The sequence below is a fragment of the Sparus aurata genome, chromosome 17, assembly GCF_900880675.1.
Source record: "Sparus aurata chromosome 17, fSpaAur1.1, whole genome shotgun sequence".
Lineage (NCBI taxonomy): Eukaryota > Metazoa > Chordata > Actinopteri > Spariformes > Sparidae > Sparus > Sparus aurata.
The window spans coordinates 11,903,750-11,914,231 of record NC_044203.1 but is presented as its reverse complement, the minus strand read 5'-3'; the positions used below and the strand labels follow the sequence as shown (position 1 = coordinate 11,914,231).

The window sequence follows — 10,482 nt, the reverse complement described above, 5'->3', positions numbered from 1 at the left end:
ATGACCACTGGGAGAACATCTACTGAGCGTATGGAGTGAGATTGTTTTGTTAAATATATTTTTATTATCATGTTAAGTTTCAAGTTACAGAGCTGGATGAATTGTCCAGAAGTAAAAAAAAAAATAAATAAATAAATAAAATAAAAAATAAACATAAGCCAATTATTTCACTTGTGTCAAGTTATAAAAGCAATTAATACAGTGCTTAATTGATAAGTTATTGTCATTGTCAGCTTTAGTGGCAGTATACATTTTGCAATGGGATTGTGCCACTGGATGGTTGCAGAAATACTAAAAACAAAAATGTAATTGTACAAATAAACTTTACTCTCTCTCTCTCTCTCTCTCTCTCTCTCTCTCTCTCTCTCTCTCTCTCTCTCTCGCACACACACACACACACACACACACACCTCCCACCTCCATCGATGGGATCCCAGGGCAGAAGACATCATCAGGCGGTCCGGGAGGTTGCAGGAGCCGGCCGCGTCATCCCTGGATGGGCGGCGCACCGACGGGAGGACGGAGGGTGTTTTCCAGCTTTAAAAGCACCGGAGCCGGCCCCTCTGACAAACCGCGCTGCGTCATCGACCTGGGGACACTCTTGAAAAGCTTCATTGGGCTGAAAGAGCTCAAACTCACCTCAGCCACGGTGCCCCTCAGCAGCCTTACCTGCGCCGGTCTCCAGATCCTACAGCACACGATTTAACCGGGTCCGTCTGGTGCGCACGGTCCACTTACGCGTAAACTCGCTTCGCCACAACTCCGCAATGAATTATGCTTTTATCTGATGCTGTGTGAAGTAATCTAGCGCTTGCAATATTACCATCGGCGTTGCTCGTTCCAGAGAAAGTTGCGCATCGCTTGTTGAATGCAGGATTCCTTCTGTCTGAGCGTCAATTCCAAGTTCAGCTTTGGAGCCGGTAAGGAGCGGGGACTCCACTTTCTCGCCGATATGAAGTCTGCAGAAGAAGGTAAAAGAAATTGCTTTACGCTTTGTTTTGAATGCGCTCGAATATGAATTTGTGCTGCTTCTGTTCGAAGATGCGTTGACACCAGCTGCTGCGCCTGTAACGGAAATCAATAGGAATCCTGTGCACAGCTGTAAAGTCTAGGTCAAGCATTTGGTAAGCTGATATTACAGTGGAATAGAGCTGCAGCAATATAATCACAGGATATACGATAAATAGAAATCAATAAATCCACTTGGAAATACCTTAAAAGTTGTGCATCTGATGGCTGGCTTACAACATGCTTTCATTTTGTCAATTTGAGAAATGATTACGTCATTAATCACAAGTCAAAAGTGTTCTGTGTGACTGCTGTTTTTTTTTTTTTTTCTAAAGATGACTCCTTTCGCTTGATCTCTGCTCCGCATGAGGATCACATTAGCGCTCACTCAAGTGCGCTGAGTGGCATGCACCCATTTTACATCCACACCATTAGGTGTCTCCAGCTGTCTGCGCAGGTGCTCCTCATCATGAGCAAAGAATGTTGACGCTGTCACCTGCACTGCTCATGGTGAGAGGTTCACGTCAGCTGCACGACTGCAAGGATAGATTGATTGGCTGTCAGCCAAATTCAATGAATCGCCAGCTATTTTGATAATTGATTCATCAGTTTTATTACTTTTTGACTTTTAAAGTAGTAAAAAAAAAAAAAAAGTCTCTGATTTCAGTTTCTTAAATGTGAATATTTTCTGGTTTCTTGACACAAAACCGATTTTCTTTGGGTTGTGGAAGAACGCACTCTCTGAGGACGTCATCTTTGAGGCTTTGGGGAAACACTGACTGACAATTTTTCACCATTTCTGTGACATTTTATTGACCAAAACACCCGATTGATTTCTCAAGAATGTAACTGACAATGTTCCAATACTTTTTTATGGAGTTAAAAAGCAGGGAGATTGTCTCTGCACAGAGAGGTCAGGGGTCGGCCGGTGAAGAGCAGCATCAGGGATTGCCTCAGATCCTGTGGCTTGTTTATCTTGGAGGATGATTCATCCCGTAGCATTCAAAGGGAAGCTCTTTGATTCGCGTTTATGGTTTGCGAAATTTGATTCGGTCCATCAGAAGTCACTGATAGCCCGTCTATGTTAATTCACAGAGTCCGCCGCTGCTGATGTCACTGGCTTTTTGTGGATTTTGTGAATTTCATTTTGTCTTTGAGGTTTCAGACGGACGGGTGCGGGCTGTATTATTATTCATTTCAGCCGCTCTAGTCCTAGGTCTTATAATTGGTAACAGATGAGTGTGTGTGTGTGTGTGTGTGTGTGTGTATGAGAGAGAGAGGGCTGTGATCAGTGCTGCTCAGGGATGCCGAGTAGCTCACTTGACAAGGAGACGTGCTTAACCACACACAGCTTCAGTAGTATGCCCAGTGTGGCTTTATTATCACACACACACACACACACACACATGCACACTCCACTGGTGTTTTGCCATAAACCATAGTCAGCCATGTGCGATAAATAGCTCCAGGGGTTCTTAGTTCCAGAGGCTGCAGATGACTTCTGTGGGCGACCACCTATCTCTCCCTGAGGTCCCGTCAGTCTGAAACCAGCCACGACCACAAATACCCCGTGGATAAACCCGTCGGTTCTTTAGTCGTGCTGGTTTGGTTGTGGGGAGAGAGTGTTTTGATCGTGATAGCATAATTGGGAAAAATTGTGGAGGACAGAGAGAGCACGCTATAATCTGTGTGATAGTCGGTGTTTTCAAATCAACTCTGCTTACACCACACTTTCAGTGCGCTGCAAACAATTGCAGTGGCTTTGCCTTAAGCGCAACAGTGAGTCATTTTTTATGTTTCTTTGATTTGTCTCAAACCACAAATGAGACCGATCTGCCATAATTTTTGTTAGTTCAGCAGATGTGACGCGCGTGACCCGGAAAAGCCAAGTTTCAAGATCATGCAGCGCGCAAGAGTGAAAGCCCCAGTGTGTTTGAGTGGGTGTTAGAAAAAGTCGAGTATGTTGCAGCACACATACAAAAGGGGGGAAAAAAAAAAAAATATGACAGCTGCAACCCTCAGCAAAGTCAGTCAGGCCTGAAGTTAGGAGGTGTGTCACACCGGGTGGAGTGGGCAGGAGATTCTTATCTGCTCAGCACTAGAAGACGGTAAACCAGAGGAGGGAAGCATCAGACGACACTGAGCTGAGGGCAGACCAGTTTGAATGTTGAAGCGGAGATGAGTTTCCAGCATGAAGAGCCAGAGTTTGATTTCAGCTATGTGTTTGAGTACAGCCAAGAGGGCCAGAATGAACCTGAGACAGGTGGGTGCTCAAGGGCAATGGAGGGCTTTTTTTTGTCTCTTTATTGTATGTCCTGTATGTTGCACAGTGTGAGGGCACTGGATTGTACTGTGAGACTTCAGAAGTCTTTTTATATCTGTGCAAAAATGCTTAATGCTGCCAACCAAACAAAATAGACTATTTAATTGTAATGCCATAATATCATTCTCTTATGTTTTTAGGAAAGTAAACAGGTTTTCAGACATGATTTTCTATAATGTGCACATATATTATTAGGTAATGGCCCTCTATGAAAGGAGCCCCGTGCTTCACTGAACTTGTTTTGGCATATTGAACTTGTCTGATGCACATCACATAATCACCTCTGAAAATAGACTCTCATAAACTAATTTTAGACTGCCTACCCACATATTATCTGGTGTGTGACGGATTCATCATTTCATGTGATCCACTGCATTGTGGTTAACAAATATAGCACGCTGCATCAGGGGGAATGCCCTTCGCTGGGTTTCAGACTGAATGGTACTCATTCTTTGACCACTTTTACCCTCATTGACGTTATCAATAAAAGGCAGACGTGAGGTTTACAAGTGTTGACACAGCAGCCAGCCGCTACAAGGCTAACTGAAGAGGCATATCTGCTCGGCTACATGTGTCTCCACTGACTGGTATGTCATTGCACTCGTGTGCTGGTGATTTCCTTGTGTGCCTGTCCGTGCGCGCCCTTTGTTTGTGTGTGTACCGCGCCGTGCATCTGTGTGTAACGCTGCAGCAAACTCTGGCTTTGACTTAATCACAAGCTCAGAGCGATGCGAGAGTGCTGTCAGTTTTCCACAGGGGAGGGCCTAATTCACTCAGTGAGTGATGCAATCAATCAAATAAAGCATCCATCAGCGCGGCTGGAGGAATTCCTGCAGAGTACATATGACAGCAGGGAGTGCCAAATAGAGCCTTAGCTGAACTGATCAAACAAACAGAGTGGCTTTTCAACTCGCGACTATGCAGCAACCACATACAGTAACTGCTTTGAGATGATTGCTAAGCTTCTCCAGATGTTTATGAAAAATGGAGGCAGTCATTTGCTGCAAGTTGTATTGGTAAGATGTGTGTAGGGGTATTGTTCTGAGGTGTAATGAGTTAAATGGCATTATAATAAGGGGTGTCATGATTTTTCAAATCCACAATGACGGCTATGCCATTGTCAGACCATGGCATCTAGATTGTAATTTGTCTTTCGGCCCTCACAGCTGTCATTTACATCTTCAAAAATTCTTCAACCGCTGAAGAATGATGATTGGTGATCAAACCTGAAAGCACATTAAGGTTTTTCTCGATTTATAATCAATATCATGACACCCCTAGTTCAAATGTTGTGGTTCTGAGCATTTGCAGTGGCATGCTGTCATATACTTTACTTCCACAAACTTAAAATATACTCCTTTCTTTTCAGATGCATACAGCTACACACCAAATGTCAGCTTGTCCCTTCCACTGGGTATGGGCAACCCATGTCTGGCCACCCAGTACCACACCCTTCAGTCAAGCCCAGTCATCTCAGTTTCTTCCTGCCATCAGACAAGCTACAGCCTCCAGAATGATAACCATGTAGCATCCGGCTATTACCTGCCCCACGGCCTGAGGCCCAATGGGGCCCCAGCATTGGAAAGCCCCCGTATTGAGATCACTGCCTATAGCCAGTACCCCGAGGATGAGGTAGAAGAGAGCAGCAGTGAGGACCACATCATCAAAAGGGGCGTCAACTCCATCGTGACGCTGACACTGCCCAATGCAGATGGCTACCGTGATCCCACTTGCCTCAGCCCTGCGAGCAGCATCTCCTCACGTAGCTGTAACTCCGAGGCATCCTCGTACGAGTCCAGCTTCTACAACTACGACAACTCCCCGCAGAACTCCCCATGGCAGTCTCCCTGTGTTTCTCCGAAAGGCACACCCTTACTCTTGTCCTGCCCACATGCCAGCGGCCCTGCAACTTCCCCACAGCATTCACCCTCCACCTCTCCTCAGATTGGAGCTGTGGCCGAGGAAGGCTGGCCAGCACAACCTCGAGGCTCCAGGCCGAACTCCCCTTCCTGCAGCGGAGGCAATGGCGGTGGCATGGGAAAGAGAAAGTACAGCTTTAATGGCACCCCTTACCCCCGCCAGACATCCTGCTCACCCATCCAGTCGCCCATTCCATCCCCACATGGCTCCCCCAGGGTGAGCGTCACAGATGAGAACTGGCTCGCCAACACCAACCAGTACACCAACTCTGCCATTGTGGCCGCCATCAATGCTCTAACCACGGATGGAGTGGTTGACATGGGAGAGGGAATCCCGATCAAGACGCGGAAGACCATGCTCGACCACTCATCCTCGATGAGCCTAAAGTTGGAGCCTGGTGGCGAAGTGCTAGGCCCAGATGGGGAGCTCTGCCATGAGGACTACCCCTCCCGCCTAGCCCTCAAGAAGGAGAACTACTGTGGAGGGTTCCTTGATGTGCCCCAGCATCCATACTCCTGGTCTAAACCAAAGCCTTACCTCAGGTGAGTTGAGCAGCTGTAGAAACATAGTGGAACTGTAAACCTTAAATGTTCGGTCTGTAACATAGTTGATTGTTGACTTTCATTCCAAACACTTAGTTTCCGCTTTGGGTTTCTGAACTTGTCAAATATTGATGCTTTGGGGTTCCAAACTCACCCTACCTTCTAACCCAGAGTGTCAGTATTTGACAAGTTGGGAATGAGACCCAACAAAAGTCACAACTGTGTAACCAACCCAGTGGTACTTCCTCTACTGTCAATATTAAACAAAATCAGAAGGGCTGCCTCCAAGTTTCCCTGAAAAGACAATAAAGCACACGTGTTTACTTACTTAGACAGATTTATATTTTCTAGCATTCTCCCGAAGGATTACTTAAAAAACAATTCAGACAGCACAAAGGAATTCAAATAAATTCTTGCAATAATGCCATTACTTTATCCCGTTGTTGTTTTTATGTTACTACATTTAGTGTTGTTTATTTTCTGCATGGACACGTTTGTTTTAGTTTTTAATCTTCAAAGGCCATATCAAAAGGCAGAATTCCAATATATGCCTGCTATGCACTTTCAAAAGTGTTCTCTTTGAAGATCAAAACTATTTCATAAATCATATTTTACAGGGAGGAGTTGCTCTGCGTGTGTGTGCCACTGTTTCTATAGCAACCCACACACAAACACAAATACTCATAGAGACACAATGACATGCGCGCGCTCAGACAAATTTTCACATGCACTCAACTATATAATTGATTTTTAGAGTTTTGAGTGAGGTAAGCTTTTTCAATTTCAATTGTTACCCTCGTGGCATTTTTTTCCAAGCCAATAACACACTTTCCTGTCGGAAATCAAGTGTTTGATTAAGATAGTGAGCAACAGGAAGTAATGGTGACAGGCATGGCTGAAAGGGAAGCAGTCTGTGGGTTAATCAGCCGGCTCGCTGCTCTGGTCTGTCGCGCCATCGGCCCATCTCGTTCTGTGCAGCTAGCCTGATGTCATGCACTGAATGGGCAGATAAAGCCCTGTGGGGGGAAATCTGTTCGTTTTGGGTCAACAAACAGCCAGCAAGTTCCACAAAGATGCCAGAGATTGGTTTCAGTCGAGCCACCCTTCAGGTCAGGGGCTTGCGTTTACCAGGCATCCGGCATAGAGAAATATTGTCTTGCACATGTTTGTTTTGGTTTAGATATCTCCACGGTGTTCACATGGGAAGCTCCGACTCTCCATCTCAAGAACAATGATGTTAAGAGAGGCCAGCTGTGGCTCTGAGAAAGAGATATCAGGGTGTGCTTCTGACCTTATTCCATTGTATAACTCCATTGTCTTTAATACACGTGTAGTGGGCTGGGATGTGCTTTACAGTGTCACGGCCATAAAATTGGAAGGGATAATAAATGTATAAAGGGACGATTTCAAAATTTGTTTTCATGCCCTAGAAATATCTGTCGTCCCCCTGTCACATTCCTAATTCCGTGTGTCTGTTTCCACCTGTCACACCATGCAAGAAAACACACTGCCGTCTAACCGGGGCCAATCTGCTCTCAATTATTCCTCAAAAACAGGCCACTAATTATTACCCAGGCCTACGGAATTACAGACGTCAACAATGACTTCAATTGATTAGATTATAGACTATGATGAAATGAAGAAGGACCGAATTAGTTGGATTACACTGAGGTGTCTTGTGAATTTATGGGTGATTTAAAGCAAGTTCAGTGATTTAGACGGCCTTGGCAGTGATGCTTCCTGCTTTGCAGCTCAAACTGTACTACAGTTTTAAGAATAGAATTAAACAGAGAGAGAGAAAAAACATGTAAAGTCAATACTTTCCATATTTTTTTTCCAAGAGACCTGGGAATGTCAAACACAGTACTTCCCTGTTTTTTTTGTTTTTTTTTTTCTTTTCAGGAAAGCAGAAGCAGACACAGGGTGTTTAGCACAGAACATATGAACCTTTACGGACAAGATTCAAGATAATTCACTATTATTTTATATCAACCAACAGTAGAGCATAAAAACAGACATTTTGAGCACTGTTATTTTATCCTAACCCTAAACCTAACCCTACAAATATGTCGTGTTCCTGCAGCCCGTCACTGCCAGCTCTGGACTGGCAGCTTCCATCCTGCTCCGGCCCGTACAACCTACAGATCGAGGTGCAGCCAAAGTCACACCACAGGGCCCACTATGAGACCGAAGGCAGCCGAGGGGCGGTGAAGGCGCTGAACGGTGGCCACCCTGTAGTGCAGGTATGTCACCAACACTATGTTAGTCAGCAAAATGGTTTTGGAATCAGATTTTCTTATTAAACATTGCTGTTTACTGGAGACAAGGTTAGCTTTGTGTGTTTGAACTGTGCAATAATTTGCTGTCATTACAGCATGAGTGGGAAAACACAGACAAGTGCATGCTGATTAACAGCACTTTATTTCTGTCCAACAGCAAGCAAGTGACATGAACATTTGGCTGCTACTGAATTTATGACAGCATGCAGTCAGAAAGCGAAGTCAGAGCAGCCATTTCAGGGACATTTCTCTCATTAGTCTGGACTCTGACATTCTTATACGATATCTTTTTTGAGACAAAAAATAAATCTTAGTTTGTTTCCGAATTGTACGATTTCCTTTCAAAACATTATCATCTGCAAAACTAGTGCAGACCTTGCAAAAATGTCACATGTGAATTATTATCTTTTAAGTCCAACATGGTTATTTTCACATGTGAGCAAAAACTGGGATGTGTGAAAAACAGATGTGAAAAGCAATTCTTTTGAAAAGTTAAGAAAAACAACAAAAGCTAAATTTCCACATAAGAAATTTGTTCACATCAGCTCACTTATTCAGTTTTTTAGTATACAAAAAAAAATGTGTAACTTGTCCGCTTTTATTGACATATACATCAGAGTTTGATTGACTGTTTGTCAGCAGCCACTATCCAACATTTTTCAAATTACCATTGTTGTTGTTGTTGTTTTTTGTGACATGTAAAATAAATTAATTTGCACTTGAGGACAGCAATTGAGTAAATTGGAGTCAGTTAGATTCCATCACACATTATTCTTCCTGTTGACTTTAAGATTTTTGTTTTTACTGCAAATATCAATTTTAGGTTTAGTTATCAGTCTCCTTAATTACTTATAAGTCTTAAAAAAAAAAACATATTGGTCAATCCCTGATCAGAAAAAAAAAATAAAACTACTTAAAACTATTCAATGCATCATGTAGTATCATTGCATAGATGTGAAGCCAGTGAGGCAGACCTCAAAACCCTTCTGTGACTTTTGCCAGCAGCGTTGCCCTGTATACACACCGCAGTCTATACATTTCTGAATGTGCCCGTATGCTGTGTTATTAATGTTACCCCGGAGCTCGCAGTCAATCTACTGCTGCAAAAAGTTCGCCCTGACGAGCAGCAGTGCATGCTGACTCAATTAGTATAGAGCAGGGCCATCGCCTCTCACTATTGTACTTGGCGAACACTTAAAGAGCACACGTCAGTCTCACCGGCAGCAGCACAGAGCTCCTTTCTCTGCTCCACTGTCATCACACGCCGCTGACATCTTGGTTTACTCAAGGTGGGGATCCAGCCGTGTGCGTATCCTTAAGGTTAAGGAGGTCACTCTGCTTTTCATGTCGTCAGTTCGAATTAAAACTGCGCTTAGCCTAATATTTACAGGGGCAGTGGCCAGCACAGTTTCAAGTCGGTGGTCCGTCCCCTGTGACACGGGTAGCATCAGACGTTGTTAGCGCCACGGCTGTTTTGTAAATAGATGTTGTCAGCACATCCTGGTCTGCACAATGTCAGACGCACTTGACGGCTGTTGGCCAGCGCGGTGTTATAAACAGGCCCGTCAACCTTGAGGTTTTCTCTGTAAATACAGGTAATCATTCCCCTTCATTACAAACCTTTGTATATCAACATGAGGGTGAATCAACATTTTACCCCCGCACCTCCCCCATGAGGCTGACAAGACCAAACTGCCATGCACAGCTGTGGCTGCAGGTGAGGCTGGTTCTGATCTAGTTTACGCTGTGTTCTGACTCACTCCAGGGGCCAGAGGGGAACGTCATGAGTAAGTGCCCTGTGACTGTTTGCATACACAGTGTTCAGTGCGGATTTAGATTGATGACATGGGTTGTTTGTTTCATACTGCGCAGGCACCAACGTATTGGCAGCTTCTGCGAGGATGTTTCCAAGTCTTACTGTGCACTGCCGGTCATTATTAGTAAGTAGTAGTCACGGAGAAAGTATGAGGACAGCTGCTTTACCATCAGACACACACCCCCAAATCGCATAGCTCACACTTTGCTCTTGCTTTTTGGCGAGGAGTGATTAATGCATCTGATATTGAATGTGCAGTCAATCGGGATATCTTGAGGGTTTCCTAACAGTGGAAACCACTGGAAGCACGGCAGCTGGCAGAAAGATAAATCTATAAAGATGGCGCAATCGTGTGTACATGCTTGAGGGTGAAATATAAAAAAGAGCATGTACTGTGTCTTCAGGGGGATTTTTGCACAGTTTGCGGTACAAAGTCTCTCATAAATCGGACTGTCTTACTCGTTTTCTTTGTTGTGTGAAATGGTGTTGTTGTAGTCTTGGAGGATACAGCATGCTGCAGTCCCCAGTGCCCAGTGGTAATGAGTGGCAGGCGTTGGATGGGTGAGGTGCAGTCAAGGAGAATGAGTCAATAAT

General features: G+C 44.4%; 1 protein-coding gene across 3 annotated transcripts in view; it reads left to right on the top strand.

Moving 5' to 3' along the window:
- Nucleotides 1–425: 425 nt before the first annotated feature.
- The window catches only part of LOC115566625 (nuclear factor of activated T-cells, cytoplasmic 1), a 72,126-nt gene continuing 62,069 nt past the window's right edge, over nucleotides 426–10,482 (top strand). Inside the window, exons 1-3 of one of the 3 annotated variants that reach the window (XM_030392503.1) lie at nucleotides 426–971; nucleotides 4,701–5,793; nucleotides 7,877–8,036. In XM_030392503.1, the coding sequence (XP_030248363.1) occupies nucleotides 869–971; nucleotides 4,701–5,793; nucleotides 7,877–8,036 (1,356 nt within the window). In that variant the 5' untranslated portion in view covers nucleotides 426–868. Of the gene's footprint in view, nucleotides 972–3,088; nucleotides 3,272–4,700; nucleotides 5,794–7,876; nucleotides 8,037–10,482 lie in introns of those variants that run through there. The other 2 variants (XM_030392505.1, XM_030392504.1) reach the window with 2 other exon arrangements.